At 42.4% G+C, this 19,087-nt stretch overlaps 1 protein-coding gene across 1 annotated transcript; it reads right to left on the bottom strand.

Moving 5' to 3' along the window:
* Positions 1 to 12,061: 12,061 nt before the first annotated feature.
* On the bottom strand, positions 12,062 to 17,095 carry CLEC3A (C-type lectin domain family 3 member A). The gene is made up of 3 exons (XM_027729594.2): positions 16,920 to 17,095; positions 15,681 to 15,761; positions 12,062 to 13,018 (listed from the first exon to the last, which is right to left on the bottom strand). Exons 1-3 carry the CDS (start codon positions 17,032 to 17,034, stop codon positions 12,627 to 12,629), a joined length of 588 nt encoding a protein of 195 aa, XP_027585395.1. The 5' UTR covers positions 17,035 to 17,095; the 3' UTR covers positions 12,062 to 12,626.
* Positions 17,096 to 19,087: the final 1,992 nt, after the last annotated feature.

Below are 19,087 nucleotides of genomic sequence, written 5' to 3'. Positions count from 1 at the left end.
ATATTGTTGATGTGATTGTTAATTAAAAATATTGTTGATGTGATTGTTAATTAAAAATATTAATGCACTCAGGACCTGACTATGGCTGTGCTTTAATTCTGTCACCTGAGAACAGGTATTTGCAGAGCTGTACCTGTTGTAGCAGTACTTAGAAGCTGATGTACCTGTGTTTTGGTCTTCCTCTGTACTGTGATGCAAACAAAAAACTGTCAGATCACCTACTTGAAAAAAGAGCCCTGCAGCTGATGTTTTCTTTTGCCTGTTTTGTTTTACTTTGACATGTCCAGTATCTAAATATAAGGTGATTATTTGTTTTTTGCTGGTATGTTAATCCACTGGGTTGAGGGACGTAAGTTACCTCTAGTTTTTGTTTGAGAAATAAGGCCCCTTACATGAAGTGGAAGCCAAAGCTGGGTTTAGCCATACATTATTAAACAGCTGAAAGTGCCAGTCTATAAAGAACAGTGTAAAAAACACAGCAGTATATTCCAGTAATATTGTTCTGGCCTCAAGCCCAGGCCCTGTCAGTGTCTGTGATAGTCGAGGCAGCATCTTGAGGGGTTGTGAGCTCCGGGAGAGGTCCTGCTCCGAGGGAGGGGCTGGTGCTGCAGCCCTGGAGAGCTCAAAGGGCCTCCCCCAGGACCACTGTAAGTATGGTCACAAGATGATTGACTTTGGCCATCAGCAAGTTTCCATCCTGGCCATAGCCAACGTCGGGAGCTGCAGGGCTTTTTCCCCAAGGCGCGGTAACGCTGGTACCAGTTCCGCGCTGGTCAGTGGTTTACCAGGGCTGCACGGGGTAATGGTTAATCCCGTGCTGGGTGGGAGCTGCTGTGTTGGGCTGTTCCCTGTTCCCTTTTCCCGCTGTCCTTCACACACCGAGCGCCAGGGTTCGGCTCCGGCCGCTGCCGCCGCCCTGTGGCACCGCCCGGTGCCGCAGCCCCCTGGGCGGACCCGGAGCCGCCTCCCGGGCCCCGCTGCCGCCCCTCGGGCCCGGCCGAGCCCGTCCTGCCGGGCGGGCCCCCTGTGCCGCTGTCCCTGTGCCAGAGGCCGGGATGAGGACGCGGGCGGCCGCTCCTCCCGGGGGATGCTCCGCCTGCACCCGCCTCGGCTGCCGTCGGTCGTCAGCGCCCGGCCTGGCCAGCAGTAATTCCAGCAGTAATTCCAGCAGTAATTCCAGAGGGACCGCGCGCTGCTTTGCGCTGGAACGCGCGGTCTCAAAGAGCTATAAAATTTGGGGAAATAAGGCTGGTTCGTTATGCTTTTGAAAGCATTTGTTTTGTAGCTCTCACTGATCTTTCCACCTGCACGGAGGTTCTCGTGGTTCACAGGAAAACGTGCGTTTTCCCTTAAAAGTCCTGGGTCAGATCGTAGCCCTGAGGGTGATCCCCATCGGATCCCACCCAACTGGGCAACCACTGCAGGTGTTCTACAGGGTGGGGAAAACTGCCGGAGACCACCGGCAGCGACCTGGAGTCAGCAGAGGCACCGGGGCCAAGGGATCTCTGCCCACAGAACTTCCTCAGGACACCACCAGCACGGGGCTGGTGCTGGCTGTACCCTCTGGCTTGCTCAGGAACTGTGGAAGGGGGAACTGAGGAATGAGTCCATGTGCTTTGAATACCGGGGTGGAATTGGAGTCCCCCTACTCTACCTTCTTGGCACAGCAGGCAGCAAAAGAGATGGCACCCTGTGCCCAGCAGTGCCCGTGTCCCAGGCTCTCCTGGTCTAATCCCAGTGGACAGCTGAGTCCCTCGCAGCCACTCACACACTCTCCTCCACACTGAGAGGGGGGACAAAATCAGAAGGGTAAAAATGCCAAACCTCATGGGCTAAGACAGTTTAATACGGAAAACAAAGCAGAACCAACAAGTGATGCAAAAAGAGTGGCTCACGACAAGCCACACAGCGCCTTGCTGGTCTGGGAGCAGCAGTTGTGGGGCTGGAGCAGACATCATGAGGTGTGGGATAATCCCTTGGGTTAAGGGAGTCTGCTGTCCCAGCTGTGTCCCCTCCCAGTGTCTGGTGCCCAGCCTGCTCACTGGTGCTGGGCTGAGGAGCTGAAAAGGCCTCAGCACTGTGCACTCCCTGCTCAGCGTGGCTCGGGCGGTGCTGTGTCACCCACACTGCTTTGGTCACAAATCCCAAAGCAATGCACATTCTCAGCATTGTCGCCAACTCCAGGCTCAGTGAGGTCCCCATCTCTGGGCTTGGTGCTGTCCCTGTCACACACTTGCACATCCCCAACCCGCAAACTTTTCGAGGTCCCCACCCCCTTGTTTGGTGCATCCTGGTCCCCGCTCTCAGTGCTCTCCACATCCCCACAGAGCTGGCCCCACTCCTGTTCCCATGCTTTCCATTACAGGTGTGCCTGCCATCAACAGGGAGCCTATCAACACACAGGAGGCCTCCTTCCCCAAATCAGGGGAGGGGGACGCACACAGATGGGTGGTGGTGATGTCATGGCAGCCACTGTGACATCATCACCAAGGCCAGCATCAAAGGATACTGGGTATCAGTGTTATCTACAGAAGTTAGGAAAGGGGTGTGGAGAAGGAGCTTGCCCTGGGCTTCTCAGGGGGGAGGGTAGTTGGAGGGGCTCTGGGCCCTCACACGCATCCCTCTGTTCCCTCTGGGTTGGTGGAGGAGCGTCAGGAAACCAAACCCCAGCACTGCTGGAGCAGAGTCTCTCCCAGTGGTCACCATAACATGTTCCATTTCACAGTGGTGCAGCACAACCTCAGCTCGGGAGGCTCCCACGACACCACGGCCATCAAGAGAGACAACTGCTCCCAGTTTGGGCCCATACGGATCCGGCACCTCCTCCGGCAGGAACGGCGGGCGAAAAAGCCCTACAGCCACCCGGGAATGCAGCGCAGGGCCAGCCGTGTGCCAGCCCCCCGTGCTGAACCCCCTCACCCGGCACATTAAAGTCTGCTGGTCTGCACTGGGAGATCCCACACTCATTTGTCACTCATCCTCCTCTGCCTTTCTCGAGGGAACTGTTAAGGGGGGGGTTGTCTTCTCCCTCGGGGTTGGCAGCACCTTCCATGCTTCGGCCTCCATTCCCTGTCCTGGCTGAGCTGGGGGGTCATGGCACAGCCTCAACCCACTGGGACTGGGTAGTGCTGCCAGCTTTTGGGGGATGCTGCCAGTTTTGGGGGGGCTACCTGGCCTGGGGGAAGATGCCTAGTTCAGGGGTATATCTGGAGGTTCTTTCTGGACTTGTAGGACTGTTGGCAGGTTTAAGATGTGTCCCTGGGCTTGGGAGAGTTTGTTGGGTTTGGAGGTTGCCAAAAGGTTTTGGGGATGTGCCTGAGTGTGGTGTCTGCTGTCAGTTTGGGGGGAAACTCCAGGGTTTGGGAGGGTTACCATGTGTGTCAGGTGTGTGCTGCCAGATTTGGGGAATGCTGCCAGGTGTGGGGTGCATCTGGATTTAGAGTTTGTTCCTGGATTTGGGCAATGCCACCAAGGTTTAAGGGTTATTTCTTGTTTGGGGGTGCCAGTGGGTTGAAAGCTGTTAAAAGCAAGTGACATAGTGACATTTCATTTGTGAGGGATTTGAATCCAGCTTATATTTTAAAGGAAATTCAGTGTATGATGCATTTGCAGAAAGAAGTATCATAAGTCCTATACTCCCCTCTCATTTCCCTTTAGGTGACTGTGCACTGTTTATCTGTTTATCTTGCCTTTGTTTCACTCTCTCTTTGAGTCTCTGTCATCCCAGTGAAGCACATCATATCTGGTTTGCAGTCATAACTCTATTTCCTTGGCAAGACTGTGGGAATTCTCCCCCTATGCACGTTAAGTACAACTCAGTGGACTATTTTATGGACTTTCAGCTAATTTTTGTTCTGCCTGAAAGTCAATTTGAATTCAGTAGGAAGCTAGCATTACATTCCTTTACATCCTGACATCTACTGATCCTGTAATTGAGTAGCAAAAAAAAGCAGCCATAGTTGCCTAACTTAGTGTTAAGATGATCTAATGAGGAAAAAAGGCATTTATGGAAGTGCAAATTAATGGACATATTGGATTTCATTTCAACCTGGAAAAACCAGTGTATTGGTATGTCCCTATCAGAGGAGAAATTTCCAAAGGCTAGAATCTCATGTTGGCACCAAATAGCTGGATTTTCAAAAGGTCTTAATTACTGAGTGTTGAACGCTGTTGGACCTTGGGTCTCAATGTCTTCCTTAAAACCTGGTCATGAATTCTCCTGAAAGTCATGCACAAGATGTTTGATTTAAGGTATTCACCTTTCCCTACTGAATGAGAATATATATATTCTGTGGTTTTGAAGAGGGACCAAAGGGAGACTTACCTCCAAAAATAGTCTGTGGCTTGTACAGACTTTAAAAATGAAAAATAGATCTTTAAAGAGTAATGGTTAACAATATGCCCTCATTACTCATTTTTAAATTGCTTTTCTTGGCACAAAACACTTCTGTGGTGGAGCCTCTATTCCACAGTTGGAGAGAATCCAGCATTTTAACTCTTTGATACAACTCACAAAACTCTTCACAATCATTCTGTCTTCAGTGGTGATATGGAACTCTCAAAATAGGTGAATAAAAATCTCTAAACACACTTTTGTAGGCCTAAGACTCTAATGGGGCTCTCCTCTGCTACAAATATTCAGCAAGTGATTGGAGTAGTCAAATGTAACATAGTGTTAAAAAGCAGATCTCAGTCCTCTCAGCTAAAGATCCTGAATGTTTTTCACATGATTCATTAGCTTCTAACAGCTAGTGTCATCCCTTTGGCAGGAGAGCTTGATAAGGTACTATTTAACTTTTTCCTCAATAAAAGTCAACTGTATCTTGATCTTACAGAGGAATGTGAAGACCCAAACTATTTCCTGACACAAGAGGGGAGCAGAGATGCCTGTGTAGTGTATATAGCACTGTCAAGCAGGAAGGTGGGAAGAAGCATAGGTAAGAGAAGTTCTTAACCTACCAAGATATTTCCAGCAAAGTTTACTGTATCATGACAAAAAGAAAGTATTAAAATCACCTTTTAATAGTACCTGGTTGACACAGCAGCTAAGGAAGACTTATGAAACAGTTTGTGTGTTCTTGCTTTCTCAGGTTTGAGTTTAGAGACAAAAGGTGCACCCATAGCATCTGGGTCAGACAGTTGCCAGCAAAGCTTTTCTGCTCCATGACTAGTGACTACATAGCTTCCAAAGAGGAAACTCATGTCTAGCTGTCTCAGGATGTGTAACTTAAAGGATTTGACACTGTAGACATACCCTAATCATTCAATCCTGAAAATTATCTGCTCTCATCAGCTGTTCTGGAGAGGATAGCTTGTACAGTTGCTACCAGGTAAAGCTGATTAGAGATCAGAGATCAGCTTTTTCTTTTTTTTTTTTTCCTTCCTTTCTCCCTAACCCCCTTCTCTGCATCTAATCTCTCTTTCTTCTTCCCTCCAAGAAAAGAAAACTAAAAAAACCCCAAACCCTCAAAAATTTTCTGCTTTGCTTGATCATTTTTCTCCTGCTTTTTTTTTGCTTGACCACAAAACCAGACAACCCATTATTCACCCAACTCTACTGATGAGTTTCTTTCTCAGATTTTATGTACCCTGCATAATGAAGAACATCTGTACCTTGAGTAAAGCTTGACATTTCCCTCCCTATTGACCAATGGCCTTTTTTCTTTCAATGCAATACTACTAAATGCAATGCCTGGGAAAGAAAACTGGCAGAGTCTCCAGAACATTCTATTCTGATCACCTTCCTTCAATATTTCACTAGAATGACCCAATTCATATGGTAATCATTTCCTTCTAATCAGTGTTTCATATGTGACCTTGCTTATTCACTCCTACTTATTCCCACTTGCCAAGAAAGCCAAATGAGACTATTGGGGGCATATGTCTTTCATGATACTAAAAACAGATTGATCATGCTGACAGCATGCTAAGAAAAAGATGTTTTTCATTAATTAACACTTATAAATAATTTGTCAAAGGTTACACAGTGCTTAATGTATTCCTTAATAAGCTGTTATTACATGGACCAGCCAACCAATAAATTGCTTATAACTACAAAAGCTCTTCTGTTGTGGTCAGAGTGCTTCTCAACCTTTCTGAAAACCAAAGGGCACCTACTATCTCATGGAAATATGCTTCATATGAGTTTATTATATTTTTATTACTCATATTAATGTATCTCTGTATTTTGTCTTGATGGTTTGGTCATCTGCATGAGATTGATTTTCTGAAAGGAGAGAGACCATTTTTCAGGCTACGTTGTGATGTGTGGCAGACCATCAATGTTCCAGGCTGAGGTATAGTGATGGATGGTACACACTGCTCAGAGAAGGTGCTATTAGCAGCTTCTTCATTAACTCTTTCTAGAAGTGTACTTATGAACTTAGATTCTACTCGTTAACTTATTGAACAGCTGCAAACACACACACACACACATACATGTCAGCAGGTACAGTTTGTATTTCCTAAGAAACCTTCTGATTTTATTTTAACACTAGTACAGCACCAAGTTTCAGTAGGGCAGCTAATGAAGACCAAAAAACCTGGATTTAAAATTCTGAAAAAAGACAGCAAAGTTTGTCTCTGGGGGACAGGGACCTGTATCAAGTCTCCTAGTGCCCCTGATATGTTTGCGAGATCCAGTGGATGCTACTTAAATGCCATATATTGGCAAATATATTGCGGGAAAATTTATAGTGCCGTGCAGGCCAAAGTCTGGGAACATTCACATGCTAACAAAATCCCCATGAGCCCCTTGTCTTCCATTTTTCCAGTGTCTCCACAGCAGAGTGTGCAAGGAAAAACTGAAGGTGTTTTCTTTGGTACCTGCCTCTGATCTCAAAAGCTGCATTCGCTTCATACGCATTCCAGGATTCCACAATGTAATCTGGGCTGATCCCAAGAACTCAGCTGGATTCTCCACAAGAACCATCCACTATCACAGGGATTCCTTTGGCCAGTCTCAAGAAAAATGCTTTCTTACAGGATCATCTGAAAAGGGCCTTTTAAAGACGATATTCATATGTGATTTCCTTACTAGGGAATCCACATGAAGTGGTTCACCTTCTTTATATTGGGAACACCAGCAAAGCAGCCCATGAGAATGTAGTCCTGTGTCAGTTAAACTCAGGAATAAATTACAAGAAAACATAAACAAAAACATTACACCTCACTGAAAGATCCCTTGTCCAGATTAAACATACATCTTTAGGAAGATCTCAAAGTACTGCAGCATATTAGTAAAATTTTGCACCTGTTACCATTTTGAACCAGTTATATGTGTTCCATCTTACAGACATGGGAAGCAGCCTAGGAGGTCAGGCAGTTAGAATTTAACTTCATTTAAAGCAGTGGAGAAATTCCACTGAGATTTTTGCATTAGTAAATACAAAAGAGAATTAGTACCAAAGATTTTATAAACTGGAGACTAAGCAATATTCATAACATTGTCTTCACACAACAGATTTTATGAAATGTAGGATTAAGAGAGGACAAAGGGCTTCTTAGCAATGCCTTTCAACTATCTTTTATAATGTTCCAAAATGGTCACAGTGATTCTTGGTAAGCAACATTCTCAGCAAATGTTGTGTTTTAATCAGCAAAAGAGCATGCTAGATGGTAGCAGGTCATACATATGATGATTAATAATAAGAATGGGTTGATAATGCCAATAACTCCAGAGCCAAGAGAAAGTTAGGCATGAGTAAACATCTTTGAAGACAATGTTTGAACCTCTGACCTTGGTGCTTGGAACAGAGGAAGCTGTTTCTCACCTAGTGGACCTAATTATGCCTCAACACTACAGACTACAGAGTCTTAAATCTTTGTGTCAGCCATATTTTTATAGGAAATAGTTTAACTTTGTGTAGCATGTATGAAATATATTTGCAATAGGAACAGATGTAGCTTTCATTTCTCTAACCAATTAAAATCGTAACATTATAAATATAAGATACATATTTGAACCAAGACAAATATCTCAGTCTTCATCAGGCTACAGTGAAAATATCTGAAATAGTGCCTTCTCAAACTTGGACAGGTTTCCTAAAACACAGCATCCATGTTTGCACTTCAGCATATTGTTCTGTGCTTAATCAGATACAAGCACAGTTTGTTTCATCCTTCTAATCTTGATATTTTTCACTTTGCTGTATTTAGCTTAGACTGATTGCTCAGCTAAATATGTAGAATGGTAATTAGTTTAAGAGCATGGTAGATTTACAGAGCAGTTCTACAGTAACTCATTATTGGCTACACTGATCACATGGTGTGCAGTAACAGAATTAGTCTGGACATACTGGGGTAAATATGAAAGATAACATTTGTCAGTTGAATGTTTAAAACAGCATTACCTGACCCAGGAATCAAAAATAAAGTTAATTTGATATGGGCTTTTTTTTTTATAGAAGGGAAATTCATGGTCCCTGTCAGAGGACAGAGTAGTTGTGGCAGGAACACCCCTTGGCCTCCTCTCTCTCCCAGCTGACATCTTTGTTATCTGGCACCTGGATCCTCCTGCCTGGTCAGTCCCTGTGCTGTTCCCACACACACACATCCCCACTCAGCTGTTCCCACATTCCCACTCAGCTGTTCCCACATTCCCACTCAGACACTGCACTCAGGATGGAGGGATATGTCTGTGCTCCAGACAGTGGGATATTCATCACATGCCCTCTTGGAAAAGAAAGACACCCTAGTGGCTGAGGTACTGGTTCCAGAAGAATTCATTTTCCTTTCCTTGCTCAAAATTGCTTTATTTCAATTCTTAATTTCTTAATGCTTCAGCTATCCCTTTGTAAAATGGGGATAAAATCTTCCTTTTGTCTATCTAGACTGTAAGCATTTTGCAACAGGCACCTGGTTTTGCCAGGTACACCAGAAGGCTCTGAACACAGGACATGCTCGTATTTTAAGTTAGAATAAGGAACTCTGGCAACATATAAGAAAAAAATTAAATCTGTTGTCTTTTGCAAAGGGCTAATTCTGATAGTTCTTCTTGACCTGATGTCTGCATTTCCTAGTTTAAACATCTCCAGGAATGAAACCAGGGTGATAGTCAGTAAAAATAGAAGAGGGATGACAAGTCTTGTTTTGGCCCAAAGTCTGTTGAAGTAAATTGAAAAACAGTCCTTTTGCTTCAATACTTCGTAGATCAGGCATTTTCACTTGGAATGGACTGAAGGATTTCACAAGTGAAAGGTTTCCACAAGACCTAGTTCTGCTCCTGTGCTTCCTTCACTGGGAAGGAAAATCTCACTGCTACTGAAGGAGGAGAATGAGTCTTTTCATTTACACTGGATTTTCTGAAAAAGTAAAAGGTCCTGGCAACTCTGCCTTTTGAACAAATATTTTCTGCAGGAGCACTTGAGAATGCTTGTCTTAAAGCAGATTGTACTTCAGCATTTGTGTACTAAGAGTTTGGGATATTCTGGTTGAGACCCCCTTGATTTCAACAGGAATCTTTCCATTCACTTTGAAGAACTTTGGGTCATGCCCTAGTAGTGCAACTCTAGAAGGTTTCTATTCCATTTTCACTAAAGATGTACATTTTATTTTTGCAAAATGATTATCATTACATGGAAAAATAGTGTAGTACTTTAGTAGATTTACAAAGATAAATGCCACTGTGCCTCTGAGGAGGTTAAGTATCCCTGGAAAAGCTATTTTTCATTATATTTGTTTAAATTAGAGAGGGGGAGATTACTTTAATTTTGAAGGGTTTAGTAATTACTAGCAGCTCTCATAGCTGTGATACAATATAAAGGCAGCTCATTTAAAAGTACATCCTTTACTTTACAACTAAACCCTCTGTAGAGTCTTGTCCCTGTTGTGCTGCTGCTGCTTTTCTTTTTAATTACACCTGTATTCATCTCTGATTATCCTGACAGAGGTGATATATGTTTGTGGAATTTTCCACACTTCTTCTGCATAAGCATAGAACAATAAATTGTGGTGCTTTAGTATGTGTATCATGTTCCCGTGTTTTAGGTCTGAATATCTCTAGCTTATAAGCAACCTGTCTATTTAAATGTGCAATCCACAGGTGCCTGGCCCTAATGTATCAGTAAAAGGCTTTATTCATTATCACAAAAAGTTTTTAAAATCTTTCTTCCCTATCCAGGGTTCAAATGGGAATCACTGTGTGAGTGCCCACGCCATGACACAGCACCCCTCTGCAAAGCAGGATGCTCCAGCTGCGTGCAGAACTCCAGCTCTTCCAGCCCTTCAGCAGCTGGACACAGGTGTACTGGGGAGCAGGTGGCCCTGGGAAACAACTTGGTGGGACTTCTGCAGGGATGGGAACCCAGAGTTGGAACTGGAATGGGAAATGTCACTGGGAGAGCCCAGATGGTTTCAGAGAATGATAGCGGGAGACCAGTGTAGAGAAGGGAGCCTGATGGGCTCGAATGGAAAAGATGGGAAATGCCACATGTTTATCAGGAGAGGAGAAAGGTAGGAGTGATGGTCTGGGGGAAAGAACTGGTGCAGCAGTGGGGCAGAGCAGGCCCAGCAGGCAGCAAACACTCCCCCTCACCCTGAGCTCATTCCTCATGGGCACATTCGGCCTTTGAGAGGAAAGACAGTGGCAGTTACTTTGACAGGACAAAGTTTGTCTCCCTGCTGTGTTTTCACTTTGTTTTCTGTCCTGCTCCCACTACAGGTATTTCTCAAGGAAATCTCCCACCATCTCCTCTCCAATTCTATCCACATGAATTTTCCACCATCATTTTCCCTGTTGCTTTATGTCCCTTTGTTATTTCTTGACTAATCATCCTGTTGGGAAGCTTCAAATTGATTTGTGTAAGGTGGGTTTTGTCTTCATGTACTAAATCACTGCTGAACAAAGTTTGGTATCTGTGTCTGCTGGCTGATAAACATCCACCAAAAATATCCATAAACATTCCTGCATACAACTTCAGAAGCTTGGCTGAAATAGATTGAATGGGACATAAATGTATAAACTCCTCAAAGGTAAACAAATTCTGGAATTGCTGGTGAGTTTTCAGTTTGACTGCAGCTGTAGGGATATGCTGAGATACTGACTTATTTCAGACAAGCCAGAGGTAAAGAAGCCATACAAAATTACTTCAGACTTTTAATCATGTAAAAATGTAGGTAACAGGAATACTGACCTCAACCTTAGCAAAGGCTAGATTTTTAAAGAAAATTGTATATAAATGGGGACTTTTTGCTTCTCTATTTCAACTCAGGAGCTAAGTGGGAGAATTCAAAATCAGGCCAAATACATAAGCGCAGGATGAATGAAAATGGATTGAAATGAGTTGAAAATTAATTTAATTACAACATATTACAGTGATGCATTCAATAGTTGCATCTCATACAGCATTTGGCAAGTAGGAATCCAAATTTTGTCCTGAGGCCTGTAAACACAACAGTAAAAAAAAGTTCCCTTTCTGAATCCTCAAGAAAAGTCTTAGGAAGAATGGCCTTTGCATGGATGCATAAGCTGTCAAAAATACTACAACGATTAAATACCAGTAATTGAAAATTTATTGCATAATTTAAGAAAATCTTGCACATTTAAAAGGTAAGAAGTAGGACTAAGCCTCCAAGCAGCAATATATTTAAATATTTAAATGAAATTCCTATCCACAAGAGAGAAACTGCTATTTATGACATGAAGGCAAATCTCTGCTGTGAGGATAAGAACAGCAAAGAGCAACCAGAGCATTTTACTTCATTTTCAAATGTCAGGTGTTAAGTTGGGAAAATTTGCATGTGGCCATGGTTTGAGCTGTGCTTTGGCCCCACTCTTTTGTGCCACTCATCCTGCCTTTCCCACAGGGAGAGGTGGGATGTTGTGTCCAGAAAGGGGATCCTCCCTCCCTCCCTCCTTCCCTCCCTGTGCTTTCAGGCAGTGTGACTCTCTGGGTGATAAAGCCTGTCTGATGCTGCAGGAGAGAAGGATTATTAAGGCTTTACACAGTAGAGGTGTGATCTCGTTCCAGGTTGGCTTCTTCTATGGGAATGTTCCAAATGACATCTGATATTTAACCATAATTGAGACATTTAGAAGCAAACTGATATTTTAGAACAGCCACTCCCCCGTTTTCTAGCATTGTATCGTTGTGAGCTGCATGTAGCATAAAAATTACCATGAGATTTTTCTGTTTCATTCTCCGTTCTTAACCCATAGGTAAAACTCTTGGTCACAGATACATCCTATTAAGCTCTATCATGATAATGGCTGTTTTTCACAGGAGCTTACATAATGCCAAAGTCTCTCTTAAGCTCTGGAACTGAGAGGATCCCTACACCTTATATTGGGAAGGGTCATCATGCAGCAATCTTTTGTAAATAAAGTACAGAAATAGGAGGTGAAATCCAGCAACCCAAACATCAGGTTGAAATAATATGCCAAAATATGATACAATGTGGGTTAAACCATAATATATATCTCTGTACATAATGAGAGCACTCAGAAAACATAACATTTTTAGCATCTGAATAAAAAATAATTTAACAGAGCAAACTTGTGTTTCAGGAAAGAGTGAGTACCATGCAGGAGATGGATAGTTTTAACTCACCACACTCTAAGTGGGAGGGGTTCCTAAGCAAAACTGCATGTTAACCTGAAACATGGCTATGGTCTTTTGTATCTGTAATTATGGGATCAGGAATTCACAAATGTATCTTTTGGCAGTACGACACACCTCATCCACCCACTTGCCTTGGGACGAAAGAGAAAAAACCACACAGTTCTCACGCTTGCCCCCATTGGGCTGGGCACGATCCCAGTTGAAGTACTGCAGAACCATGCCATTGACATCAACAAATTTCCCTTCATTTACCATGTCAGTGACCCCCAGCCAGAACTCGGATGCTCTGGGCGTACTTCTCTTGCCGTAATCTCGAAGAATGTTTGTTTCCTCGCTATTCCTTGGGATAGCCAGTGTCCCTCCCTTGGTTATGCAGTCTTCATTGGCTTCATGGAAATGCTTGGTGCCTTCTGACATGAGGTAGCACTTCTTATGGGCCTTTGTCCCACGGAGACACACTGGGAATAGAAATGAGTTTGTACGTTCAGTACAAGTGTGGGCAAGAGCTTTCAATAATGGTTCTTCTAAAGATAATTTTCTAAAGGTATGTTGAAAATGGAGCAGACAAGTCCCTCAGCAAGTGAAAGGCTTTGACTTCACAGAGTGGAGTTTCTTCTTTTACTGAATAATCCTGCTTTCACACATTTTTTACCTTATTTCATCAGTCTTGAATGGATAAGTTATGGATGTTTGTATTGCTGGCAGATGTGAATTGGTCATCAGGAAACCTTTATCTGACTTTATAGTAGAGACAGATCTAAATGTCTTTTAATATTTATGCTATTTAAGTGCTAAAGTAAAGTAAATTTTTATACCTTAACTAAGCTCAGTTTCCAGCAAGCAAAGGCAGAAGTGAAAAGTGCTGTATTAAATGTGTCCTGCTTACCAGAAAAAAGATTGATTTGAAATTTATAATGCAAATCTTTGAATGATTGATAAAAGTGTATTTCCACTTGCAGAGTTCATATTCACCTCTTTAGGTGTTAATTTCTTTCCAACAAAGTCCCCCCCTTCAAACTCTAAATTCAAATGAAGTAAAGTGACTTACATCTATAAGCACTTTTTAAAAGTGCACACTTATTACTGAGTTTGCAGGACAATCTGGACCAAATCTTCTAACTATTTGCATTTATAAATCTGTTTGCTTTTACTTCTAGTGGAAAATATAAGGGAAGTCTTGATGTAAAGTCCAAATGCACTAGAACATTAATTTGGCATATGCTCTGTAACTGGAATTGCCTTGCAGAGCCGCTGTCGGAGTCCTTCCAGCCCAAGGTCTGTGAGGGAATCCTTAAACTTTGCTTTCCAACTCTCCTAATGCAGATATGTGAAAAACTGATTCTCCCAAGAAAAATACTTACAGCAAGAGAACCCTCCTTGATGGAGTGTTCCTTCTGAGCTGAGGAAGGTAGCAAAGGCCTTGAATAAACTCCTGTGACAATTACTTTTAGAATCCTACATGTGGCTACTTACAGATTATTTCATTTATTGCTTAACCCCATCTTGTACTTACAACATCTTCTGCCCTGATGTTTTCTATAATCTGTTTCTAATTCCTGTCATCTGTTCTTGTAAGAAAGTAATTATGTCTCTGATCAACAGGATATGGAAATCCACTTTGGACCATATCCTATGTCTCAGTTTTTAGTATTTCCAGTTGTAGTATTCACTGCATTCCTTAGCTGCATTTCATGGTCATAATTTTATATTAGGGCTTAAATTTCAAATTTTAACCCTTCCAACTGCTAATGGCCAAAGAGGAGTAATGAACATATTTGTTAATGTGGAATGCTTTAACAAATTTATGTTTGTGGGAAAGATCAGAGAGACTTTATCTACTTCAGCAATGCTGCATCAATGATAAAGACAGGCCATCTTTAGGGAGAAAGTATGTATTGCAAAGTGGTGTGTGGCAGCATTTCGCATTTCACACCATCTAAAAAGGAGACCTAGGAAACTCAAGCAAAAGAAGATTTTTAATGTGTATTTTAGAAATGTCCATAAGCTAAAAAAGCAGCTCCTTTTTCAGTTATCATAAGGATATTAACAAATACAGTCAGAGCTGGGGTGGTGATAGGTCTCTTTTTGTCAGACTTGGAATCCAGTTGAACAGTGTGGGTTATGAATTTAGAATAAAGTTCAAAATAAGTTTTGAGGATAAAAAATCTCCTGGCTCTGGTTTCATTTCTAAACCATTGCGTGCTTACTCTCAAGCTCCTTCTGGAAGCAACACAAGAGTTACTTTTAAACAAGAGTTACTTGTCTAGCACAGGCTCTCTCTTTTAAGAAACTTCTAAAGCCTTATTGTAAGACATTTGAAATAAAAATATTTTGTAAAGCTCAAAAAGCTCTATTTAACCCAAGGCATAAAACTGGACAACCCAGATATTACCATCCCTAAGGAAAATATGTTCTGTTTCATGGGAATGATGTAATTTCCTCTGTAGTGCCTTCTTGTACAAGATTAAATACCAAATTTTATGTCAACAGCTGTGAAAAAGCACAACTGTCTAGTAGGTGCATGTGTATTTATCCTTCTGATTTTGTTTGGAAATTTCCATCTGGTTATTTAAATACTTAAAGGACTCTGCACATTGGTGCAGGGCATTTCTGAACTCACAGTGGATATAACTTCGAAGTTTTATGGCAACATTCAAATTTGAATGTTGCAAACTGCACATTTTAAATAGGCTCTGTCCTTTTAGCTTCCTTTTTGGGGTATTCTCAGCCTTTTCCATGAATGCTTTTGCCTTTCTAGTTAGCCCATGTTCATATCAAAGCCGGGCACCTCGCTCTGACCATTTAAACCCTCAAACCCAGAAATCCTCATTGTGTTGCCTTTGATGATATCAAAACTCACAGCTCTAAGTTGTGCAAAGACAAACGTAATTTTTGTTCCAGATTGACTCTTGCTCTCAGTGAAGAATCACCACTTGTTCAGACTTGATTTTATTTGAATCCTTGCTTCCTTGTCTCACTGGTACAGCTGTGGCACACCATGCTCTTAAGCAGTTGTATACCTTAGTCACAAAATCCCATGAAAGAAAGGGATGGGAGTGAAGGGGAGAGGAGAGGCACTGAGAACTTCTGGAAGCCATTGACCAGTGTAAGCTGCTTTACCTGTCTGGAGTGCTTGCATTTCTTTCAGAGCATTTACTTCTCGCCACAATTTGTCAATCTGGGTCTTCAGGTCATCTTTTTCTTAAATAAAATCAATATACATAAAATAACAGATATGCACACACACACACACAAATTAAAAAATTATATATTAAAAGCTGTTTCAAAATATCATGGGTTGCTGCATTGCTGAGATGTGTTTTGATTATTTTTAAAGATTTGTCCTTAATGAAAGAATTCCTGCAGGATTCCTGCAGACCTGTGTTACCTCCCCAGTCCTCCAGCTGCACCCTGGAAAGCTCCTCTCCACATTCCCTGCTGCCTGTGGGTATAAACCTCGCTGTCCTTCATGGCTTCCCCAAGGCAGGACTTCAGGTTCTCCAATCTGTGCTACTCTGTGCTGGCACAAAAGGTGTATAAGCAGTCTGTCCTTAGGATTCCAAACTTAAAACCCTGGACATTTCAATATCTATAACTGCATGGCTCCAGAGCAGTGCAATCTTCTTGTACAATGGCTTTATCAAAGCATTTTTTTCATTAGCCAGGAGTTCAAATATTTGCCACCAGTGTAACCCCCATCATACCCTCTTTTATTAGAAATAAGTCTTTAAATTAAATACACAGACATCTCCAAACAGCGTTCTGTGGTTTTGTATTTGCTCTGTAAGCTTTGCTGTGGGAATTGATCCTTTATCTTTTCCTGCTAATCCTTTTTCATTGGTTTGACTTGCCATTTCACAGTACTTTTCACACAAGTAGAGTAGTATTCCACAAGTATTAGACAGATATTCTGTTAAAATTAGAAAATGGTGCAAAAATCTGAACAATAATCCTTGGAGACTGAATACTTTATTCTGCTTTCCCCCCCCAAACATGAATTTCCATTTTTCTGATTTTAATCAATATAACTGTGTAACTAAGAATGACTGGCCAGAGTCCTCTCTCAGCTGTACCTGTGAGTTCTAAATAATGTTGACAGAGGTAAACAGACATAACAGAGCAATATATTTACAGCTTCTATACTGCTCTATTTCCATAACTCATACTGGCACCTTATTCTTGGCTTTGCTAACTCACGTATAAATGTTTTAAAGACAAATATAGTACAGACTCAAATGTCCTTTGTTATTAAGCATTTGTATAATGTAAGTTTCTGGTTCATGCAATGCTATTTAAAGTACACAGTAAATTTGCATAGACTATAAGCTTCTATCCCTCCTCCCAGTTAAGACCCAGTACCTTTCACTCTACGTTTGCTGTGCCTCCTGGCTTTGAATTTGGAAGCCTGGCTGATGGTCTGATCCACCAGTAGTAAACTTATGAGCAGGAAAATCATAAGTCCAGTTTGTGCCATGTCTCTTTGAAAGACCTTAACAAGGACCTTCAAGAGATTCTCTTCAGCAGCTCTGAGAGCAAGTCACACAGACACATCTCAGTGGGGACTGCCCGAGGTCAGGTTTATAAAGTGTGGTGGTAGGGTTGGCTGTGCTCCTTGCTTACGAACTGTGTGTAATACTTAAGCTGGCTGTAGCATAAGACACCCCCTTGTTCTCATATCCCATCTGAAATTCCTATTTCCATTTTGAGCTCAGCTGTACCAGCACTGAACAGTGCACTGATTGCCTCACTTGTAAGCGCCGTATCTCCTGTTTTAACATTGAAGCCAAAATGTATGGAAGATCAGATGAATGCCCAAAACCACGCTGTGCAATGCCAGCCCCAAAGAGGGGGAGCCAGAAGATTTCTACAAATGTCACAGGCTCACCCAGAATGGCTCTGTGCCAAGCTGGTTAAGTCATGACAGTGACCATCCTCTTACACTGAAACAAAACCAGAACATCCCTCCCTGTGTAAATGCAAACACTGCAACTACAGACCCACGTGGAGTATATATACAGTAAGATCACATTATGTGAGGGGTGCATTTATTGCTTTATGAAGAGTTAATAAATGCCTGATAGATATGACTGCATTTCTGAGTCAGAACAGTCCATGCAACCAGCAGGGTCTAATCAGGGGAACAAAAGGTAGTAATGCTCTTCCAAAGGTTCCCAAGTCCTGTCTGTAGGGTCTAAGGAAGAGTAAAACACAACATGCTTGAAGCAGGACAGTGTCTCTCTGGATTCTTGAGAACTCTCTGCATTTGGATTTCTTTCATTTACTCTTGGGCTCTGGGGACTTTTGTGGGGCTGCCTTTAACTGGGGTTGCTGTGGGAAGTAGAACCTCTTACTGATTTTAGTGGACAAATGAAATTGTCACAAAAACGTGCCCATCCATCACATTTCTCCTTTTTTTTTTTGTTTTGTTTTGTTTAGTTGTTTGTTTGTTTGTGTTTGTTTTGGTTTTTTTTTGTTTCTTTTTTCCCCACTGAGAGAGAGTTGGTCTAAAATGTTGACACCAAAGCCATTGCTAGGTGCTGGGTGCTGGCAGGTGTAGTTCATGCCCTTCAGAGCTGTTCTTCCAGACATCCCTTTGCCATTTCTGCTTTGACTACATTCTGCTGCCTTTTTTTCAGAACTGCAACAGCAAGAGACTTATTGCTTTACTAAATGAAAGCTGAGATTTAGGAACATGCTGGTGTACTACATAAATGCATACTAGCTTTTTCCAACCCCCACATAGAGTCTAAAAGCACTTCATGACTTACAATGCACACCTCCCCCATGTGTCCTGGACACCTTTAAACAACTTGCTGTACTCTCATAGTCGGTAACTAGTAATTATCTCCTAATCATTAGTTAAGAAACTCTCCATAAATGCATCCCGATGTAATAAAACTTAGTTCCAGTGGTCCTGCTCCAAAATATTTAAGTATTAACATACATTTGGTAGGGAAACCTCTGAATTTTTGTGGTTGCTCAGTTCTCAGTGCTATTACAGAGCACAGCACACTGGAAATGGCTGTTGTGGGTCCCACCCATCCAGAACTGCCCAAAACATCCCACAGAGCTGCACATTTCAGTCCATGGTAAACGTGGAATGGGCTGGCATTCCAATTAGCACACCAGGAGCTGAAACATTAGCTGGTGGGGAGGAAAACAAGGAGCTTTGCAAGGGTCTAGTTCAAGATTTGATCTTTCATTTAGAACAAGCCCTAAGTTCAGGCTTGATCCATATTTTATTCCAGTGATATTAGGGCATCAATACAAGTTAATTAAGGGCAGATGGCTGAATCAATAACTGCCTCCAGTTAGTTTTTCACTTGGTGCCTTCTCAGATCTTGTGGAATTGCACCCAAAGCTGATCCTGAACCACTGGAGCTTACAACCTGACTAATTAAACTAGTGCTAATTCTGGGTTACCTTGATAAGGGAGCTTTAAACCCCTGGAGCTGTTTCATGTGGAGCTTAACTGTCCCACAGGCTTTGGGGGAGGCAGGACCAGTAGCTGGAGTCAATAAGCCTTT

Source organism: Pipra filicauda, unplaced genomic scaffold (assembly GCF_003945595.2).
Source record: "Pipra filicauda isolate LSUMZ 115617 unplaced genomic scaffold, ASM394559v2 scaffold501_size416358_pilon, whole genome shotgun sequence".
Taxonomy (NCBI): domain Eukaryota; kingdom Metazoa; phylum Chordata; class Aves; order Passeriformes; family Pipridae; genus Pipra; species Pipra filicauda.
Note: the sequence above shows the minus strand (reverse complement) of the source record. Positions and strands in the feature narration are given on the sequence as shown.

Bases quoted from the DNA above. Each gene is read 5' to 3' on its own strand.
- CLEC3A (XM_027729594.2), bottom strand. From the start codon at position 17,034: ATGGCACAAACTGGACTTATGATTTTCCTGCTCATAAGTTTACTACTG. The intron at 15,762-16,919 runs GTACTGGGTCTT...ATTTTATTTAAG, and splicing joins CAGCAAACGTAGAGTGAAAG to AAAAAGATGACCTGAAGACC. The intron at 13,019-15,680 runs GTAAAGCAGCTT...TTCTATTCCCAG, and splicing joins AATGCAAGCACTCCAGACAG to TGTGTCTCCGTGGGACAAAG.